This window comes from Mustelus asterias, chromosome 17 (genome assembly GCF_964213995.1).
Source record: "Mustelus asterias chromosome 17, sMusAst1.hap1.1, whole genome shotgun sequence".
NCBI lineage: Eukaryota > Metazoa > Chordata > Chondrichthyes > Carcharhiniformes > Triakidae > Mustelus > Mustelus asterias.
Window position 1 is genome coordinate 20253156 of NC_135817.1, and position 22613 is coordinate 20275768.

General features: G+C 45.9%; 1 protein-coding gene across 1 annotated transcript in view; it reads right to left on the reverse strand.

Moving 5' to 3' along the window:
* LOC144506361 (rho GTPase-activating protein 6-like) overlaps positions 1-21831 on the reverse strand; it is a 725901-nt gene extending 704070 nt beyond the window's left edge. The window contains exon 1 of the mRNA XM_078232372.1: positions 21121-21831. Coding sequence (XP_078088498.1) covers positions 21121-21639 — 519 coding nt within the window. The 5' untranslated portion in view covers positions 21640-21831. The remainder of the gene's footprint in view (positions 1-21120) is intronic.
* Between the last annotated feature and the right edge of the window lie 782 nt (positions 21832-22613).

Below are 22613 nucleotides of genomic sequence, written 5' to 3' on the forward strand. Positions count from 1 at the left end.
GTTGTGCCCTGTCAGGTCGGTAAAAGTGCGGTTTGCATTCCGCGCATACCCGGCAGCTTCTAGTTATGGACCTGACGTCCTCCACCGAGTAGGGTAGATTCCGGGTTTTTACGAAGTGGTAGAGCCGAGTGACCCCTGGATGGCAGAGGTCATTGTGGAGAGCCTGCAATCGATTCTCCTGCATACTGGCGCATGTTCCACGCGACAGGGCATCCGAGAGCTCGTTGAGTTTCCCTGGACGATACATGATGTCGTAATTATAGGTGGAGAGTTCGATTCTCCACCTCAAGATCTTATCGTTCTTGATCTTACCCCGTAACGGGTTGTTGAACATGAACGCCATGGACTGCTGGTCCATGTGCAGGGTGAACCGTTTTCCCGCCAAGTAATGGTGCCAATGCCGGATGGCCTCCACAATGGCCTGGGCCTCCTTTTCCACCGCTGAATGTCGAATTTCGGGGCCTTGGAGGGTGCGAGAGAAAAAGGCGACGGGCCTGCCCGCCTGTTTAAGTGTGGCGGCCAGGGCGAAATCAGATGCATCGCTCTCCACCTGGAAGGGGATGGACTCATCGACAGCGTGCATCGTGGCTTTCGCGATGTCAGCTTTTAGTTTTTCAAAGGCCAAACGAGCCTCTGGTGCTAGGGGAAAAGAGGTAGACTTGATGAGCGGACGGGCTTTGTCCGCGTAATTGGGAACCCACTGTGCGTAGTAAGAGAAGAAGCCTAAGCATCTTCTCAGTGCTTTTACGCTAGTGGGCAGGGGAAGTACGAGGAGGGGACGCATACAGTCTGGATCAGGGCCAATGACCCCGTTTTCCACCACGTACCGAGGATAGCTAGGCGGCGTGTGCGAAATACACACTTCTCCCTGTTGTAGGTCAGATTCAGGCGAGATGCAGTGCGTAGGAATCTAAGAAGGTTGGTATCATGGTCCTGCTGGTCATGGCCGCAGATGGTGACGTTATCCAGGTACGGGAAGGTAGCCCGCAGTCCGTTCTGGTCCACCATTCGGTCCATAGCACGCTGGAAGACCGAGACCCCATTGGTGACACCAAAAGGAACCTTAGAAAATGGTACAAGCGACCATCCGCCTCAAAAGCCGTGTATTGTCGGTCCTCTGGGCGAATGGGGAGCTGGTGGTAGGCAGACTTTAGGTCGATGGTGGAGAACACCCAGTACTGCGCAATCTGGTTGACCATGTCAGAAATGCGCGGGAGGGGATACGCATCCAGCTGCGTGTATCTGTTAATGGTCTGACTATAGTCAATGACCATCCGGAGTTTGTTCCCACTCTTGACCACCACGACCTGCGCTCTCCAAGGACTAGCGCTAGGTTGTATGATCCCTTCCTTGAGGAGCCGCTGAACTTCAGATCGAATGAAGATCTGATCCTCAGCGCTGTAACGCATATTCTTAGTCACGATGGGCTTGCAGCCTGGCACGAGATTCTGGAATAAGGAGGGTGTGGTAATCTTAAGCGTCGAGAGGCTACAGGTGGAGCGCGTTGGGCAATTTGGAGGCTGCTGTTCTCCCACTGAAAGCGGAGGGAGTGGCCCACCGTACTGTAGGGTTACACTCTTCAAGTGGACCATGAAATTTAGTCCGAGGAGTATTGGCGCGCAAAGGTGCGGTAACACCAGGAGCTTGAAGCTCTCGTAAACCGTGCCCTGCACCGTTAGATTTACCACGCAACTCCCTAGCACGGTGACAGACCGGGACCTTGACGCCATCGAAATTGTCTGCTTGACAGGCTGGATCTGGAGGCCACACCGCTTCACGGCGTCTGGGTGAAAAAAGCTCTCCGTGCTCCCGCTGTCAAACAGACAATAAATCGTGCGTTTGTTTACCTGTATGTCCATCATGGACTTGTCGAGTCTGTGAGGCTTTGCCTGGTCCAGGATGATCGACGCCACCGTTGGTTCGTGAGCGACACTGCAGGCAGCTGAGATGGACGATGGCGACCCCTGCTGGTCATTCGCGGTCGGTGCCGACCAAAATGGCTGCTCCCATAGGTCGCACGTGGGCGATGGCGCCAAAATCAGCGACCCCTGGTGGTCGCGCGTCTCTTGTGACTCCGTCGTCTGGAATGGCGACGTCCTGGCCTCGCACGTGGAAGAAACCCTTGACGATGCCGACGACGAGGAACCCGGCTCCGGGGAGTCACACGCCGCACTGCTGTTCCTGGATGTAAGTTTGGTCGACATACATTGATCCACTGGAGCAAGCTGAGAGGGGTGATTGAAAGCAGCAGTGCTGGTGAGAGATTAATTGAATTCTTTATTTATTTAATTAGTCAGCTAGCGTGTGTATTTTTTTGGCCTTTACTTTAACAGCAGTTTTTCAAGTTTAAAGTGAAAACTAGAAGTGGGCAGCAAAGGAGTCTGGGAAGGGTTTTTTAAGCGCGTGAAGTATAAAAGGTAGGCTGCAGTATACAGCGGGCAGCGTCGGGAGCGGGCAGTGGAGTGTGTGGGAAGCAGAGTGTGAGCTATAAGACTTTGGCTCACAGGGCTTAGGCTGAAAGGGCGAGCAGGGGTGAGTTGAATTCATTTTTGCACTTTCTACCTGGTACTGGCAAGGTATCTAGAGGGGATGGGTGTGCAGGCAGTGCTATGTTCCTCTTGCACTATGTTTGAGGTGAGGGACGACGACAGTGTCCCTACTGATTACACCTGTGGGAAGTGCACCTATCTGCAGCTCCTCCAAAACCGTGTTAGGGAACTGGAGCTGGAGTTGGATGAACTTAGGATCATCAGGGACGCAGAGATGGCCATAGACACAAGCTTTAGGAATACAGTTACTCCGAGGATTGAAAACAGATGGGTGACGGTGAGAGGGGCTGGGAGGAAGCAGTCCGTGCAGGGATCCCCGGTGGTCGTTCCCCTTAGCAACAAGTATTCCGCTTTGGATACGGTTGAGGGGGATGACATACCAGTGGGGAGCCGCAGTGAGAGGATCTCCAGCACTGTGTCCGTCTCTGTGGCTCGGGAGGGAAAGGGGGAGAGCGGGAGGGCGATAGTTATTGGGGACTCGTTAGTTAGAGGGATAGATAGGAGGTTCTGTGGCAGCAAAAGGGACTCACGGATGGTATGTTGCCTACCGGATGCCAAGGTCCGTGATGTCTCAGACCGTGTTTTCCAGATTCTGAAGGGGGAGGGGAAACAGTCACAAGTCGTGGTGCACATTGGTACCAATGACATAGGTAAGAGAAGGGACGGGGATTTAAAGCAGGAATTTCTGGAGCTGGGCTGGAAGCTGAGAGCCAAGACGAAACATGTGGTCATCTCTGGTACGTTGCCGGTACCACGTGATAGCGAGTTGAGGAACAGGGAGAGAGTGCAGTTAAATATGTGGTTGCAGGGATGGTGGAGGAGGGAGGGTTTCAGATACGTGGATAATTGGAACACGTTCTGGGGAAGGTGGGACCTGTACAAACAGGACGGGGTGCACCTGAACCAGAGGGGCACCAATATCCTCGGAGGGAAATTTGTTACGGCTCTTCAGGGGGGTTTAAACTAATTTGTCAGGGGAGTGGGAAAGGGAGTTGTAGTCCAGAAGTCAGTGAGGGTGGTGAGGTATTGGGGAAGGTATCAGGGTCAAGGGTGGGTACTGGTAGACAGGAAGGTGGGTTGAAGTGTGTCTACTTCAATGCAAGGAGCATCCGGAACAAGGTAGATGAACTTGGGGCGTGGATTGGTACTTGGGACTACGATGTTGTGGCCATTACGGAGACGTGGGTAGAACAAGGACAGGAATGGTTGTTGGACGTTCCGGGGTATAGATGTTTCACTAAGTGTAGGGAAGCTGGTAAAAGAGGTGGAGGAGTGGCATTGTTAATCAAGGATAGTTTAACGGCTGCGGAAAGGCACTTCGTGGGGGATCTGCACACTGAGGTAATATGGGCTGAAGTTAGAAATAAGAAAGGAGCGGTCACGTTGCTAGGAGTTTACTATAGGCCCCCAAATAGTAATAGAGATGTGGAGGAAGAAATTGCTAAGCAGATTATGGATATGTGTGGGGGTCACAGGGTAATTGTCATGGGGGACTTTAACTTTCCAAATATTGATTGGAACCTTTGTAGGTCAAATAGTTTGGATGGGGCAGTTTTTGTGCAGTGTGTGCGGGAGGGTTTCCTGACACAATATGTGGATGGGCCGACTAGAGGTGAGGCCACATTGGATTTGGTACTGGGAAATGAACCGGGCCAAGTGTTAGATTTGGTTGTGGGAGAGCAATTTGGAGATAGTGACCACAATTCGGTGTCTTTTGTTATTGCAATGGAGAGGGATAGGGCCATACAGCAGGGCAAGGTTTACAATTGGGGGAGAGGTAATTATGATGCGATTAGGCAAGAATTAGGGGGCATAAGTTGGGAACAGAAACTGTCAGAGAAAGGAACTAATGAAAAGTGGAACTTTTTCAAGGAACAAATACTGGATGTCCTTGATAGGTATGTTCCTGTCAGGCAGGGAGGAAATGGCCGAGTGAGGGAACCATGGTTCACAAAAGAGGTGGAATGTCTTGTGAAAAGGAAGAGGGAAGCTTATGTAGGGATGAGGAAACAAGGTTCAGATGGCTCGATTGAGGGTTACAAGTTAGCAAGGAATGAGCTGAAAAAGGGGCTTAGGAGAGCGAGGAGGGGACATGAGAAGTCCTTGGCGGGTCGGATCAAGGAAAACCCCAAGGCTTTTTACTCTTATGTGAGGAATAAAAGAATGAGCAGGGTGAGGTTAGGGCCGGTCAAGGACAGTAGTGGGAACTTGTGTATGGAGTCAGTAAAGATAGGCGAGGTGATGAATGAATACTTTTCTTCAGTGTTCACCAAGGAGAGGGGCCATGTTTTTGAGGAAGAGAAGGTGTTACAGGCTAATAGGCTGGAGGAAATAGATGTTCGGAGGGAGGATGTCTTGGCAGTTTTGAATAAACTGAAGGTCGATAAGTCCCCTGGACCTGATTAAATGTATCCTAGGATTCTGTGGGAGGCAAGGGATGAGATTGCAGAGCCTTTGGCTTTGATCTTTGGGTCCTCGCTGTCCATGGGGATGGTGCCAGAGGACTGGAGAATGGCGAATGTTGTTCCTCTGTTTAAGAAAGGGAATAGAAATGACCCTGGTAATTATAGACCGGTTAGTCTTACTTCGGTGGTTGGTAAATTGATGGAAAGGGTCCTTAGGGATGGGATTTACGACCATTTAGAAAGATGCGGATTAATCCGAGATAGTCAGCACGGATTCGTGAAGGGCAAGTCGTGCCTCACAAATCTGATAGAATTTTTTGAGGAGGTAACTAAGTGTGTTGATGAAGGTAGGGCAGTTGATGTCATATACATGGATTTTAGTAAGGCGTTTGATAAGGTCCCCCATGGTCGGCTTATGATGAAAGTGAGGAGGTGTGGGATAGAGGGAAAGTTGGCCGATTGGATAGGTAACTGGCTGTCTGACCGAAGACAGAGGGTGGTGGTCGATGGAAAATTTTCTGATTGGAGGCAGGTTGCTAGCGGTGTGCCGCAGGGATCAGTGCTTGGTCCTCTGCTCTTTGTGATTTTTATTAATGACTTAGAGGAGGGGGCTGAAGGGTGGATCAGTAAATTTGCTGATGACACCAAGATTGGTGGAGTAGTGGATGAGGTGGAGGGCTGTTGTAGGCTGCAAAGAGACATAGATAGGATGCAAAGCTGGGCTGAAAAATGGCAAATGGAGTTTAACCCTGATAAATGTGAGGTGATTCATTTTGGTAGGACAAATTTAAATGTGGATTACAGGGTCAAAGGTAGGGTTCTGAAGACTGTGGAGGAACAGAGAGATCTTGGGGTCCATATCCACAGATCTCTAAAGGTTGCCAGTCAAGTGGATAGAGCTGTGAAGAAGGCCTATAGTGTGTTAGCTTTTATTAACAGGGGGTTGGAGTTTAAGAGCCGTGGGGTTATGCTGCAACTGTACAGGACCTTGGTGAGACCACATTTGGAATATTGTGTGCAGTTCTGGTCACCTCACTATAAGAAGGATGTGGAAGCGCTGGAAAGAGTGCAGAGGAGATTTACCAGGATGCTGCCTGGTTTGGAGGGTAGGTCATATGAGGAAAGGTTGAGGGAGCTAGGGCTGTTCTCTCTGGAGCGGAGGAGGCTGAGGGGAGACTTAATAGAGGTGTATAAAATGATGAAGGGGATAGATAGAGTGAACGTTCAAAGACTATTTCCTCGGGTGGATGGAGCTATTACAAGGGGGCATAACTATAGGGTTCGTGGTGGGAGATACAGGACGGATATCAGAGGTAGGTTCTTTACGCAGAGAGTGGTTGGGGTATGGAATGGACTGCCTGCAGTGATAGTGGAGTCAGACACTTTAGAAACATTTAAGCGGTTATTGGATAGGCACATGGAGCACACCAGGATGATAGGGAGTGGGATAGCTTGATCTTGGTTTCAGATAAAGCTCGGCACAACATCGTGGGCCGAAGGGCCTGTTCTGTGCTGTACTGTTCTATGTTCTATATGTTCTATACCTTCGAATAATGCCCCTTCTTGCCGCAGGCGGAGCACAACACCGCTTTAGCGGGACATCGCGCCGAGTGTGCTTCATTCCCCCACAGAAGTAACACCGCGGGCCGCCTGGAGCTGCCGCCGTCGTCAGGCCTGAGGGTGGGCACGCCATCACGCAGCTTTTCAGTCCCGCCGGATGAAGTGGGGTCTGTGACTGCCCCTGCCACGCTGTCTCCACGTGGTCGTCGGGATACATCGCCAGGCTTTTGGAGGCCGTTTCTAGCGTATCCGCTAGCTCTATAGACTTAGTGAGATCGAGATTACCTTGCTCCAACAGCCGAAGTCGGATATAAGACGATCCGATTCCCGCCACAAACGCATCTCGAGCGAGGTCGTTCATGTTCTGGTCTGCCGACACTGCTTTGCAGTTACAGCCCCTGGCTAGCTGTAGGAGCTCGCACGCGTACTGTTCCGTCGTTTCGCCGGGCTGCCGTCGTCGAGTGGCTAAGAGATATCGAGCATGCATCTCGTTTGGCGGTTTAATATAGCGCTTCTTAAGAAGCTCGAGGGCCTCTTTGTAGTCGGTGGCCGCACGGATCGCTAAATATACAGCGTCGCTTACCCTCGCGTGGAGGACCCGTAGTCTGTCGTCGTCTGTGGTGACCGCTGCGGAGGCTTCGAGGTAATCCTGAAAACATTTCAACCAGTGGTCGAAGGTGTTGGAGGCGCCCGCCGCACGTGGGTCCAGCGTAAGACGTTCGGGTTTAAGCATTTGCTCCATGCTCTCTGTATCGTTTTCTTTTTTTTTCAACGACGAGAGTTCAATTAGTAGTCAATAAAATTGATGCGCGATATAACTCACAAGGCTCGAGATGCTCGAGGAAATAAAGGCTTTTATTGACTACTACAATAGAGCTACCATATATAATACACGATCCCAGACTGAAGGGTCCCAGACAGAGCAGTGACCTTTATACCTCTCCCAGGAGGCGGAGCCCAACTGGGATGTACCATAATAACCATATTACAGGTAGAACAGCCCAACCCTAACCCCAACAGTAACATGTAGAACAGCCCAACCCTAACCCCAACAGTAACATATATACAGACTCATAGTACTGGCCAGACCCTGGCTCAGTACTACCTGGTGGGAACCAACGATGGTTCACCACAAGTGGCAAGTAACATTTATTCACATTAGTGCCCCAGACAGTGACCATCTCCACTTAGAGAGGATCTAACCACCTCCCCACGACTTTCATTATGATCACTGAATTCCATACCATCAACATCTTGGGGGTTACTATTGACCAGAAACTGAACTGGACCAGTTATATAAATACTGTGGGTACAAGAGCACTTCAGAGGCTCGAAATTCTGGGGCAAGTAACTCACCTCCTGACTCCCCAAAGGCTTTTAACAACACCAGGTTAAAGTCCAGCAGGTTTATTTGGTAGCAAATGCCATTAGCTTTGCTACCAAATAAACCTGTTGGATTTTAACCTGGTGTTGTTAAAACTCTTACTGTGTTTACCCCAGTCCAACGCCGGCATCGCCACATCATCCCCAAAGGCTGTCCAGCATCTGCCAAGCACAAGTCAGGAGTGTGATGAAATACTCTCTACTCGCCTGGATGACTGCAGCTCTAACACTTGACACCATCTAGGACAATGCAGCCAGTTTGATTAGCACCCCATATACCACTTTAAATATTCATTTCCTCTACCACGTATAGTGGCAGCAGTATATACCATCTACAATTTGCAATGGAACATCTCACCAACCCTCCTTCAACAGTACTTTCCAAACCTGCAATCTGTACCACCTAAAATGATGGGGGCAGCATTGGTAAAGTGCTACCTGCAAGTTCCCTCAAAGAGTTATGAATCTTTGGAATCTATCCCAGAGAACTTTGGAAATTCCATCTACATGAGTTAGATTTTTAATCGCTCTGGACATCAAGGGATATAGGAAGCAGGAAAGTGGAGTTAAAGCTGTTTCCAAGAAAATAATCCAATTAGAGCTAACAGTCATGTACAAGAATTAATCATAAATATTCAAAAGGATTCTTGATTAACAAGGGGGTGAAAAGTTATCAGGGTCAACACGAATGTAGGGTTGAAGTTACAATCAGATCAGCCATGATCTTATTGCATGTCGGAGCAGGCTGATGGGGCTTAGTGGCCTACTCCTGCTCCTAATTCATATGTTCATCTGTACAAAAGTTGAATGAATGCCTATAAATCCCTGAGATTCTACTGGTATGCTATGAAGACTGAACAATCATAGAATCACTACAGTGCAGAAGGAGGCCATTCAGCCCCTCGAGTCTGCACCGACTCTCCAACAGAGCATCTTTTTCAGTCCCACCCCTCACTCTATTCCTGTTACCTCATGCATTTATCCCACTAATCCCCCTAACCCGTGAATCTTTGCACTGTGGGAGGAAATAGGAGCGCCCAGAGGAAACCCACACAGGTACAGGGAGAATGTGCAAATTCCACACAGTCACCCCCAATGCTGGAATGGAACCTGAGTCCCTGGTACTGTGAGGCAGCAGTGCTAACCACTGTGCCACCATATTGCCCAAAAGCTCAGGGAAACCTGTAAGTGGCTTACATGGGAAAAGTTAAAAGAAAGCCAATTAAATATCAGATCAACTGAGGGAAGGTGGTGGTGGTGTAGTGATATTGTCACTGGACTATTAATCGAGAGACCCAGGGCAAGAGCTGGGGACCTGTGTTCAAATCCCACTGTGGCAGATGGTGAAATTTGAATTCAATAAAATCTGGAATTAAAAGTCTAATGATGACCATGAAACAATTGTCATAAAAATCAATTTGGTTCACTAATGTCCTTTCTGGATGGAAAGCTGTCACCCTTACCTAGTTTTGCCTACATGTGACTCCAGGTCTTAAATGGGCAATAAATGCTGGCCCAGCCAATGATGTAATAATTTTTTAAAAAACTGTTTAAAACACAATTAAACTGGAGAAAAATGTATATTTTTAATTAGAGGATTCTGGGAATCCAGCACATTTGAATTTACCATGACAAATGATTAATAGAGTATGCTTGGAAAGAAGAGGTGACTTAGACCCATAGTTCCAAAAGCTTTCTACCAGCAGGATATTTTTCACCTCATCTCTGGATATGTTGTAGTCTAATTGATAGAGTCTGATAGCTATGATTACTGAATAACTCCAATAAGGTTGTATTATGCTACTACCAGTATGATAGAAGATAAATTAGATGGATATTGGTCAAATTTTTAATGAAAATTGCTATACTCTTACAAAAGATTTTCTGATGTACTGTTATACAATAGAGAAGAAATTGGTCTTGGCCAGAAGCAAAAAATGGGTGATAGCATCAATGGAAAAGAAAATTGGGATGAGTATAGAATGAGCTGCTGATTCAGTTCTACCGGTTTCGTGAGAATTCTCAAGACAGATTTCTATCCCAATATTTTTTCTCCTTTTCAGGATGTGGGTATTGCTAGAAAGGCTGATGTTTATCACCCAATCCTAATTGCCCTGAGATGTTGGTTGTAGGTCTTTTCTTGAACCGTCGCAGCTCATGTGCTCAAGTTGTTCCCACAACACTGTTAGTTATTACAGGATTTTGACCCAGCATTAATGAAGAATGGACAAAGGAAGTTTAATCAAGAAGCTTCAAATCTAATTTTGAAATAAACTAAGCATTAGTGTGTGGCCAATGGGTTGAATAATGCTGTATAATAATTTAGCTTGGGATTTAACTCTATAATGCACTATAAGACTGTGTAATCTTGTTTTTTTTTTGGCTAAGGATATTAATGGATTGCTGAAGGATTCCTAGCCTCAGGTAAAAAGCAGACTACTGCCCAATGCAGAATTTTGGGATGAAGGAATAATTGCAGTCCATTCAATCACAGTCTGTTGCCAGTCCTACAGATAAAATAGCACTTTAAAACAATTCTACAGGCTTTACACCCAATGTTGTGGTTTTGATAAACACAATGGTGGACAGGTTCCTCTTTCTGCACAGAAGTTAGAAACAACCTTCCGAAGTACAGATGTAGCCTTTGTAACATAAAACATGGAGAAAATCTTTGCTCAGTCAATACTTTCAGTGAAGCAGGCAATAAAGAGCTACATGCTGAAATTTACTACTCATGTTGAAAGCCCAAGAATTAATTTCAAAGACACCCTGCATGGGCCGAGATGCTATTTTTCTTTGCATTTGGTCCCTAAATGCACTATTGTCCTCCTGTTATTGGTCAGTGGGCGAGAATTAATTCACAGTTGTTCTCTTGCCGTCTCTTCCGTGCTACTCATCAGTGAAAATACACATTCAGTTGTGTTTTGTTTACTTTCTGGCTGAAGACATCTGGTTCAGCAGCTGAACTGTTGAAGTATATCAATGTTGACAAGGGCTGAGACATCTGAAGAGAAACTTAACCATGTGATCAGCTTTGAATGTTGTAATTTATTTTATTCTTCACATCATTTTATGAGATGTAAATGTTGCTGACAAGATCAGCAGTTATTGCCCATCCCTAGTTGCCCTTTAGGTACAACTGAGTGCCTTTTTGGACCACATCAGAGGGTAAATATGAGTCAGCCACATGGGTGTGGTGTGGGACTGATGTCACATAGAGGCCAGACTCGGTAAAGATGAAGGCTTCCTTCCAGTTAAGTTTTTTTTCAAGCTTGCATTTATACAACACCTTTCACACATAGGACATTCCAAAAGCTTTACATGAAGTGCTTTTGACGTATAGTTACTGTTGCACAATTCAACAATTTCATGATCACTTTTACTGATACCATCTTTCTATTTCCAGATTTTCTTTTCAAACTGAAGTCAAATTCTCAATCTACGGTGATGGGATTTCCAGCCACAGCCCCTGGATTTGATTAGACAAGTTTCATAACAATTGCATTATGACATCTGCAAAAGTAAAAGTATTTAAATTTGACCATTTCTCATGTATGCCTATTGCGAAAGTACATCTTTAATATTATTGTAACATTGAAAACATAGTAGTGGGAATAATGTTGAAAACTGATAAAACACAATTGTATCGATGAAAGCTGTTGAGTAATCACATGATTACTTCAGAAATTTTAGGGTGACTTTTTCAATAACTTCAATTTCTTTTTGTTTGAATCTTTTTGCTTTTAGCATTTCAATGATGGGAAATGGAATCTATTTTTCTTTAATATGTTCATGGTGGGATGTTGGCGTCCCTGGCTGGGTCAGCATTTATTGCCCATCTCTTTTAAGAGTCAACCACATTGCTGTGAATCTGGAGTCACATGTAGGCCAGACCAAATAAGGGCAACAGATTTCCTTCCCTAAAGGACATTGGTCAATGAATTATGACAATCAACAATGGCTTGGTGGTCATCATTAGACTTTTAATTGCAGATTTCTATTGAATTCAGATTTCACCATCTGCCACAGTGGGATTCAAACCTGGGTGCCCAAAGTATTACCATAAGTCTCTGGATTACTAGTCCAGTGACTACGCCACTGCCTCCCTGAATATCATGAACAACCAGGAGGCTCAGTAACCAGAGGACACAAATTTAATATAACTTGTAAAAGAATCAAAGGAAAAGTGAAGAGATTTTTTTAAGTAGTGTGTTGTTGTGAGCTGTAATGCATTGCCTGTAAGAGTGGTGGAAACAGTAGCCTCCTTCTGTGTTACAGTTCTATGACCGCATCAACGTTAGATACGATATGGGTCAGCTGCACTGAGGAACCCCCCTATTACATAGGCAACAACATTCCACATTACAACCCTTCATGCATTAATATTTAGACTTAAAAGATGAATTAATCATTGCAAGAAGTCTGCAGTGCTTGTGGTAAATATAAAGAATGACATTTTCCACCACAATTGCTTTCAGTGATTCCCTCCGTGCTATCCAAACTTACCATTAATTGGTGGGGTATTGAGCTCTGTAACATAGTGCACGATCGAAACCACCGTCACAGTTCTCTGCAGATACTCATTTGATTTCCTGTTGATTTAGGATTTTCACCTTTGCTGGGACATCTTTCAGGAGATGTCATCATATCACCACCTGTGTTCAACCACACAACCCCCCACAACTCTGCCACTGGTTGCCCACATGCCCATAGCTGCAGTGCACCAGCTTCCTAAACTAATAGGAAAACAGATTCTTCATTCAAAGGCAAACATCAATTTTTCCCTCATGTCCGATACTTTTATAACTAATCATAGAACATTACAGCACAATTGGAGGCCTTTTGGCTCATTGAGTATGCACTGGCTCTTTCGAAGAGCAATGTTGTGTTTGTTTAAAGTTTATTTATTAGGGTCACAAGTAGGCTTACATTAACACTGCAATGAAGTTACTGTGAAAATCCCCTAGTCGCCACATTCCGTTCGGGTATACTGCAGGAGAATTTAGCATGGCCAATGCACCTAACCAGCACATCTTTCAGACTGCGGGAGGAAACCGGAGCCCCCAGAGGAAACCCACGCAGGCACGGACAGAATGTGTAGATTCTATACAGACAGTGACCCAAGCCCGGAATTGAACCTGGGTCCCTGGCGCTGTGAGGCAGCAGTGCAAACCACTGTGCCATCATGCCACCCATGTGGCCCCAGTCTCCTGTCCTTTCTCTATACCTCTGCATTCATATCTCCTTCAAGTATTTATTTAATTCCTTTTGGAAGGTCACTATTGAAGCTGTAACCACCACTCCGTCAGGCAGTACATTCCAGAACTGAACTGCTTGTTACATAAAGATATTTTCTCTTATGTTACCATTGATACTTTTGCCAATCACTTTAAATCTGTGCTCTCAAGTTATCAACCCTTCGGTCATTAGAAACATAGGGCAGGATCTTGAACCCAGACTCTCCATGTGCAAGATCACCAGACGAGGCTCAAAATCCGGCGAAAACTGGAAATTGCAATTCTTGCAGGCAAGATCGCCATTCCACCCCCCATCTCCCCGCCGGCCATGCTGTCAGGTTCACTCTCATAATGGGAGAGAACCTAATTTCAATAGATTTAAATAAATTTGCATGTGTTTAACCACCCCCCTCGCTCTCCAAATTATTCCCCATCACTAAATTTTCATAGAATCCCTGCAGTGCAGAAGTAGGCCATCGAGTGTGCACATGCTCTCCAACAGAGCATCATAGACCCTATCCCCGTAACCCCATGTACTTACCCTTCTAATCCCCCTAACCTCACATCTTGGGACACCAAGGGGCAATTTACTATGGTCAATCCACCTAACCTGTACTCTTTGGAGTGTGGGAGGAAACCGGAGCACCTGGAGGAAACCCATGCAGACATGGAGAGAACATGCAAACTCCAGTCACCCGAGGGCAGAATTGAACCTGGATCCCTGGCACTGGGAAGCAGCAGTCCTAACCACTGTACCAATATGCCTCACTGACATGACATAGATGAAGTTCTCGATAGGGTTATCCAAACGTAAACCTGTCAAGGAGATCCCTCCAGGGGCACAAAGGTTAGTATAGCACTCCAGGAGAGAGGTACATGGCCAGGCACTGCCCTGGCACAGTTTGGCATGGTCAGATTGAGGTTGGCAGTGCCAACCTGTGCCAGGGCCTCAGGGAGCATCAAGTGTGAGGACTCTACTATTTGTGTTGGCTGTGGAGTAGACACTGAAGGCAATGGGAATGCCAGGGATGATCATGGGGGCAGGGTGACTGTGGTTGATGCTATGATGATGGCAGGAGCGAGGGGGGTGGGTGGTGGGGCTTGATGGGGCGCTGGCAATGATTGTGCGGGGTGGGGGGGGTTATTTTTATTTCCGATCAGAGCACTCTTTAAATATGGTGTCTCCAATCTCAGTGGAACCGGTTCTAAGAGCCCCATCTCACCAGTGTAAACCATGCCCATTCTTAAAGGCTCAAAATCAGGAGCGAAAACTGATTAGTGGAGCTGGAGAGTTTTGACAATTTCAGGTAAGATCGCTCCCATGCTCTCTTTATTTAGTCTATCTAAACCCGTCATAATTTTTACCACCTCATATCTCTTAATCTTTTTTATAAGGTAAAGAAACCCAGCTTCTCCAGTCTAAGCATGAAACTGTAATCCCTCATTCCAAGAACCATTCCAGTAAATCTCTTTTGTACCCTCTCCAAAGTCTTCATGTCGTTCCTAAAGTGTGATGCCCAGAATTGGGACAATACTCATGTGGGGACCACACTAATATTTTATATAAGTTTGGCATAACTTTCTGGCTTTTATATCTGTGTCTCTCTGCAAAAAGTCTATTTGTTCTCCCAGTGTCTGCATGAGTTTCCTCTGGGTGCTCCGGTTTCCTCCCATCGTCCAAAAGATGTGCTGGTTAGGTGCATTAGCCGTGCTAAATTCTCCCTCAGTGTATCCGAACAGGTGCCGGAGTGTGACGACTAGGGAATTTTCACAGTAACTTCATTGCAGTGTTAATAGAAATCATAGAAATCCTACAGTGCAGAAGGAGGCCATTCGGCCCATCGAGTCTGCACCGACCACAATCCCACCCAGGCCCTACCCCCACATATTTTACCCGCTAATCCCTCTAACCTACACATCCCAGGACTCTAAGGGGCAATTTTTTTTTTTTTAACCTGGCCGATCAACCTAACCCGCACATCTTTGGACTGTGGGAGGAAACCGGAGCACCCGGAGGAAACCCACGCAGACACGAGGAGAATGTGCAAACTCCACACAGACAGTGACCCGAGCCGGGAATCGAACCCGGGACCCTGGAGCTGTGAAGCAGCAGTGCTAACCACTGTGCTACCGTGCCGCCCGTAACGTAAGCTTACTTGTGACACTAATAAATAAACTTTAAAACTTTATCCCACGCACTTTATTAAATGCTTTGTTAAGCTGTCTTGTCACTTCTCAAGCACCCTCTCTCTTGCTGCACCTTTTTCAAAATTGCCATTTAGCATGTATTGTCCCGACTAATTCTTTCCACAAAAATGTAGCACCTCACAGTTTTCTGTGTTGAATTTCATCGACCAAATGTCTGCCCATTCCACCACCCTACATCCTCTTGACAATTTTTACAATTTTTCTCATTGCTTACCAAATTTTCAAACTTTGTGTTGCCTGCAAATTTTGAAAATGTGCCCATATACAAGCCATCAAGAATAGTAGGAGTTCTAGTATTGACACTCTTGAAATTCCACCCAACACTTCCCCACAGTACAAAAAAAAGCCATTTGCCACAACTCTTAGTTGAGAGAACAATTAATAAAGCATATAGCATTCTAGGCTTTAAAAATAGAAGCATGGAGTAAAAGAAGTATGGTAGCATGGCCCCTTTAAGCAGTGATCCTTCACGGACCACGTGGCCAGGCCGGGGCCAATGGAGCGTGAACAATCGGAAGTAAAGGTGAGCAGTCCTGGTGCTGGAAGGCTTCAATTGGAGTCAGGGAGTTGTTAGGAGTAGACCTGTATTAGTTGTGCTGTTGAACCCTTGTGTAAATAGTTTCTTCTCATCAATAAATCATTTAGTTATTTATTTGCCACATCAAGTTGCCTTGAGTTAGTACAAAAAGCAAGGAGGTTATGTTAAACTTATATAGAACACTGGTTCAGCCTTAAGCGGGGTATTGTGTCCAGTTCTAGGAACCGCACTTTAGGAAAGATGTGAAGGCTTAGAGAGCATGCAGAAAAGATTCACCAAAATGGTTGAGGGATGAGGAACTTCAGTTAAGTAGATTGGAGTGGTTGGGACTCTTTTCATAAAGATGATATGGTTGAGAGGAGATTTGATTGGGGTACACAATATCATGAGGGGTGTGACAGAAAAATCTGCTCCCATTGATGGAAGGATCAAGAATAAGAAGGACAATTAAGGTAATTGGCAGAAGAAGTAATGGAGACATGAGGAAAACCTTTTTTACACAGCGAGTGTTTAGGATCTGGAAGGCACTGCCTAAGAGTGGTGTTCAAAGAAATGATTTTAATTTTTTGAGTCACAACTCCTGTGATTTTTCTTCTGGGTTGCTGGTAACTATCCTTGAAATTAATTCCTGAACACTCTGGACAATCCTGGAGAGCTTGCAACTCTATACTGATATCATAGTTTACTTTTAACATATTTATAACAGAATTAAATCTAGTTATCAATCAAGTTTCAAGATTAAAATGAGAGAACATAAAGGCCCCATATGATCACCATAGTTTACTATCACATGCTCACGCAGGACATCCATCGGTATTTCTCCCTTGTCTGTCTTAGCAAGGATGATAAAACAGTTAAATAAAACAGAAGAATTTCAGAAATATACAAGAATAGTATTCCATGATATGTAGCAAAGATGTTAACTCATTAATTGAGAAGGATTCACTCATCTACTAAAATAACAAAGAGAGGGATTTCAGACCATTCATCAAGTATTTGTGTGATGGCACCTCAAGATGTAATTTCAAGGCAAACATTTTTAGAGTCCGGAGAAGCTCATTAAGCTTTTGCTCAACAGATCATTTTCACACACCCACCATGTCCCCATATCCCCCCAAAACCAGATTCTATTAATTGCCTCTCTAACCCATTTACCCTGAGTAGCTTAAATTGTAAGTCTGGTGTCCTGTGTGAAAATGATTCTTTTCATCTTTTTCAACTTTAGTTTTAAGCAAGTAGCTAAAACCATGGTTACAGCATGCTGTTAGGATCCCATATTTATGTTGAAAAGTGTTTCAGACAGTGCTACTTGTTCACAAGATTCTCGGTAACATTTTTTTATTCATTAGCAATACTGTGCTCCTATTTCTATTTGGAAAAATGAATTGTAAAGTTGAGTCCAGGCTTATTAAATCAATGTATATAATAGGAAGTATTGTACTTAAGCCAATAAACTTTAATGATGTATGATTACTTCATCATGATCAGAGTTATTTCCATCTGTAGTTTATCAGATGTGACTCATTGATTGCACTCTTGCTTCAACTGTCAGAAAGTTGTGGGTTCAAGTCCTATTCCAGAGCCTTGAGCACAGAATCTAAGATGACACTCTAGTACAGTACCAAGGGATTGCTGCAGTGTTGAAGGTGCTGACTTTCATATGAAATATTAAACCTGCTCCCCCAGGTCGAGGTAAAAGATCACATTGCAATAGTATCTTCCAGTATCCTGCCCAACATTTATCCTCCAACCAAGACCTACAAACCAGTTGTCTGGTCATTTTTAATTGCCGCATGACCTCTTTATGACTACATTCCAGAAGTAATTTGTTGGCTGGAATGTGCTTTGGAACATCTTGAGATTATGAAAGGCACAATATAACTGCAAGTCTTTTGTTGTTGTTGGTCTCAAACTGGATTATTGGGTGTTTTTTACAGTTGACATAACATAGCATGAACATTTCTCATGATCACCTGTACTTTATATTAAAACTCTGTGACATACTGTAGCAGCTGCTCCTGGATTGCAAATCTCATACAAAGAGGAGGATCAGAACAATATAATCCAACACAGCCTGGTACTAAAATAGGCTAAAGTGGAAATTTGAATGTTATTGTACTACAACCACGTGTTTTTAATTTCTTCAAATAATCAGAATATATCTGATCAAACATTACATAAATGTGAATTTATTTTTACTAGTTGTAGACATGATTTTACATTGGATTTTTTTTCTATGACAAATGAGCTTACATTGGTTAATTCATGGCTCTTTCACCCAAATGTAGATTCTCACTTTGACTGATGGCCTAAAATCATTGGATTGGATCCTTCCATGTGCTTCATATTGCTTCAGCATAAAAAACTGTGAGTTGCACTCAAGAGACGCATAAAATTATTTACAACAGAAAGTAGAGATGTGTTATGGAATACATTTAATAAGATATGGCATGTAGAAGAGTTTAGATTTAAGTTGTTGTTTATAAATGACTAACGGCCACCAGGACTTTCCAAACACTTTGGTACAAAAGGCTGTCACACACATAAATGCATGTTCAACTCATTAGCCCATTCTGGCATGAACATCTGCATTAAGAATATATTGGTTTCTTATTGGTAAGTGATTGATCTCCAAATATGTCATGTGCCATTGACTGACATTCATAGAAAAAAATTATTTGTCTCTCATGGCAATCTCCAATTGGCTTCCAATCATCCCTTTGTATTGCCCTGATGGGAGGCTGGGCCTTGCATTGCTCTACACCACCCTCTTTCAAATGCTAAGGTGAATTAGGCACAATTTTAACATCTTTCAACAGATTAAGGGGAGGTGGTGGCTCAGTGGTATTGGACGAGTAACCCAGAGGCTCAGGTTAATGCTCTTGGGATAAGAGTTCAAATTTCACCAGGACAGTTGTCCACTGGCTTAACGTCCACTCCCGTTATCCCAGCCCTGGGTTACGTCCACTCTCATTATCCCAGCCCTGGGTTAATGTCCTCTCCCGTTGTCCCTGCCCTGGGTCAATGTCCACTCCCGTTATCCCAGCTCTAGGTTAATGTCCACTCCTGTTTTCCTGGCTCTGGGTTAATGTCCACTCCTGTTAACCTGGCCCTGGGTTAACGTCCACTCCCGTTAACCTAGCCCTGGGTTAACATCCACTCCCGTTATCCCAGCCCTAGGTTAATTTCCACGCCTGTTAACCCAGCCCTGGGTTAATGTTCATTCCCATTATCACGGCCCTGGGTTAATGTCCTCTCCCGTTGTCCCTGCCCTGGGTTAATGTCCACTCCAGTTATTCTGGCCCTGTGTTAATGTCCACTCCCTTTATCCCAGCTCTAGGTTAATGTCCACTCCAGTTATCTCAGCCCTGGGTTAATGTTCATTCTCGTTAATGATGTGGAGATGCCGACGTTGGACTGGGGTGAACACAGTAAGAAGTCTCACAACACCAGGTTAAAGTCCAACAGGTTTATTTGGTAGCAAATACCATAAGCTTTCGGAGCGCTGCTCCTTCGTCAGATGGAGTGGAAATGTGCTCTCAAATAGTGCACAGAGACACAAAATCAAGTTACAGAATACTGATTAGAATGCGAATCCCTACAGCCAGCCAGGTCTTAAAGGTACAGACAATGTGGGTGGAGGGAGCATTAAACACAGGTTAAAGAGATGTGTATTGTCTCCAGACAGAACAGCTAGTGAGATTCTGCAAGTCCAGGGGGCAAGCTGTGGGGGTTACTGATAATGTGACATAAATCCAACATCCCGGTTTAGGCTGTCCTCATGTGTGCGGAAGGCCATCCCCACACCCCCACTTCTTGCCTTCAAACAACCACGCAACCTCAAACAGACCATTGTCCGCAGCAAACTACCCAGCCTTCAGGAGAACAGTGACCACGACACCACACAACCCTGCCACAGCAACCTCTGCAAGATCATCGACACGGATGCCATCATCTCACGTGAGAACACCATCCACCAGGTACACGGTACCTACTCTTGCAACTCAGCCAACATTGTCTACCTGATACGCTGCAGGAAAGGATGTCCCGAGGCACGGTACATTGGGGAAACCGTGCAGACGCTACGACAACGGATGAATGAACACCGCTCGACAATCAGCACTTCAGCAGTCACGGGCATTCAGCCTTGGATCTTCAGGTAAGCGTTCTCCAAGGCGGCCTTCACGACACACGACAGCGCAGAGTCGCTGAGCAGAAACTGATAGCCAAGTTCCGCACACATGAGGACGGCCTAAACCGGGATGTTGGATTTATGTCACATTATCAGTAACCCCCACAGCTTGCCTCCTGGACTTGCAGAATCCCACTAGCTGTTCTGTCTGGAGACAATACACATCTCTTTAACCTGTGTTTAGTGCTCCCTCCACCCACATTGTCTGTACCTTTAAGACCTGGCTGGCTGTAGGGATTCGCAGTCTAATCAGTATTCTGTAACTTGATTTTGTGTCTCTGTGCCCTGTTTGAGAGCACATTTCCACTCCATCTGACGAAGGAGCAGTGCTCCGAAAGCTTATGGTATTTGCTACCAAATAAACCTGTTGGACTTTAACCTGGTGTTGTGAGACTTCTTACTGCATTCTCGTTAACCCAGCCCTGGGTTAACGTCCACTCCTGTTATCGTGGCCCTGGATTAACATCCATGCCCGTTAACCCAGCCATAGGTTAATGTCCACTCCTGTTATGCCATCCCTGGGTTAATGTTCATTCCCATTACCCTAGCCCTGGGTTAATGTCCACTCCCATTATCCTGGCCCTGGGGTAATGTCCATCATTGTTAACACAGTGCTACAGTATTGTTGATGGGGTCCATTTCAGGTCATCTGATAATGTCATAATTTACAAAGCAATTAGTGAAACAAAAAAGTAATTATATACCGGTTGGTCAGAATAACTCTCTGCTGCTGTTTGGAGTTGATGCCGGCGTTTGGAGTTGAACCCAGAGTGACATCGCTCTTCAAAAGACAAAACTACCAGCAGATTCTTCAAAGGACTAATTGTATTTGAATATATTACAGACATGATTGATAGCAACAGTGTGTGGTTTGGAGATATTGGTGGTAATCGCGCTGACATAATGAGTTCATTCCTTCTCAGTTCTCGGATACACAAATTCACCTGTATGTCTCCGCTCAACTCATCATTAGTATCAAATCCCTCACATAAACTCCTCCTGGGTGCCCGGGAATGTATATTAGTAAAGTTCAATTGGTGGTTCCTACCTCTGACCTGCAGACCATGTAGGACTGGCTGTTGGGTTGGTGGGGCTTCCTCTGCAGCCATTTCCTGGGAGAGAAGAGCGTGTTGCTGGCCCCCGGGCTCTGGGCTTGGTTCTTGGCGAGGAAGGAGAGGTCCCAGGCGGGCGTCCTCTTCACCCTCGGATCGTGCTCGAAGCTGAAGTGGGTGGAGAGGGATTTTTGCAGCGGAGCGCGGGGGTAGTGCCTGGACCGCAGCGAGCGGGGGGCGGCCAAGCTCTCGGCCGAGCTGCGGGGGGACAGGGGGCTGCTCACGGCCGCGTACCTGGACCTCAGGCAGGTGCTGCCGGGGACATCCAAATCGTCCGCCGCCCCCAGCTCCGTGTCCGTGCCGTAGCCGCGGATAATCGCCGAGTCCAGGCTCCTGGTCTGGTGCAACTTTCTCTTCGATATGGTCTTTGCCGATGGCGAGGAGCAAAAGAAGACAGTGTTTAACCATCCACCTCCAGCAGCAGCTCCACCTTGGTACAAACCTTGCGTGGACATCTTTTTTTTTGAGGGGGGGAGCTTTCCTTCGCCACTGGTGAAGTTTAGACTTCCCTCGGCGTCTTGTTTATCCTTCCAAATGGAAATGAACTTGACCTCATCAGCCGAGGCTCAAGTCCAGAGAAAGAGGGGGGTTTGTTAGAGGGAAGGCGCTGCCTCTGCACCGCCAAAGCACTTAGTCACTTAGGAGGTAAGGTCCAGAAGGAGGTTCTCTATCTCAGCCCTGGTGGGTGAGCTGGGGCGATGATCGGGCTGAGATTGACACGGGGGGAGGGAAGGAGGGGAGGCTTGGTCCCAGGCAGCGCCACTAAACTCACATCCTGCACTCCATACGCAAACTTGGCAAAGCTTCCACCCTGTTAACCCTGGCAGGGCTGCACTGTGTCCCCTACACGCGGAACTGACTGTCGAAGGCTGTTGGCAAATTCGGAAATCAGTCACAACGGAGCATGCTGCAAACACTCCACAGATCAGGCCAGCATCTCCGTCAGAAAGGCAGGCAACCCCTCCAGGTAGGTGTATGCGTGCAAAAAGAAAGACCTTTATAAGCGTTTTCCACACCACATAGATGTCCCAAAGTGCTTTGTATTCGAAACAAAACTTTCCAGTGTCAATACTATTGTAGGAAAGCCAGCAAGTCCTCTCCAACCTCAGTGTGATAATGGTCATGTAATCTGTTTTTAAGGTGTTGCTTAAGGGATCAAAGTTGGACAGGGGCAGTAGGCAAATAACTCCTGCTCTTCAAATCGAGTGAGCAGTTTAATATTAGCCTCTCCGCTCTCAGTGCAATTCACTCTGCCACTGTTACACCTCTGGAGTGCCAGGTCCGGGGATTTTGTACTCGAGCATCTGGTGAGAAACTTGAACTATTATTCCCCCCGACACAGAAACAAGAGGCACCAGCATGGAGCCCCGGCCGATATTGAGATAGCCTTACAACTGGAAGATATTAGAACCGCTTTTAAGATGGAGAA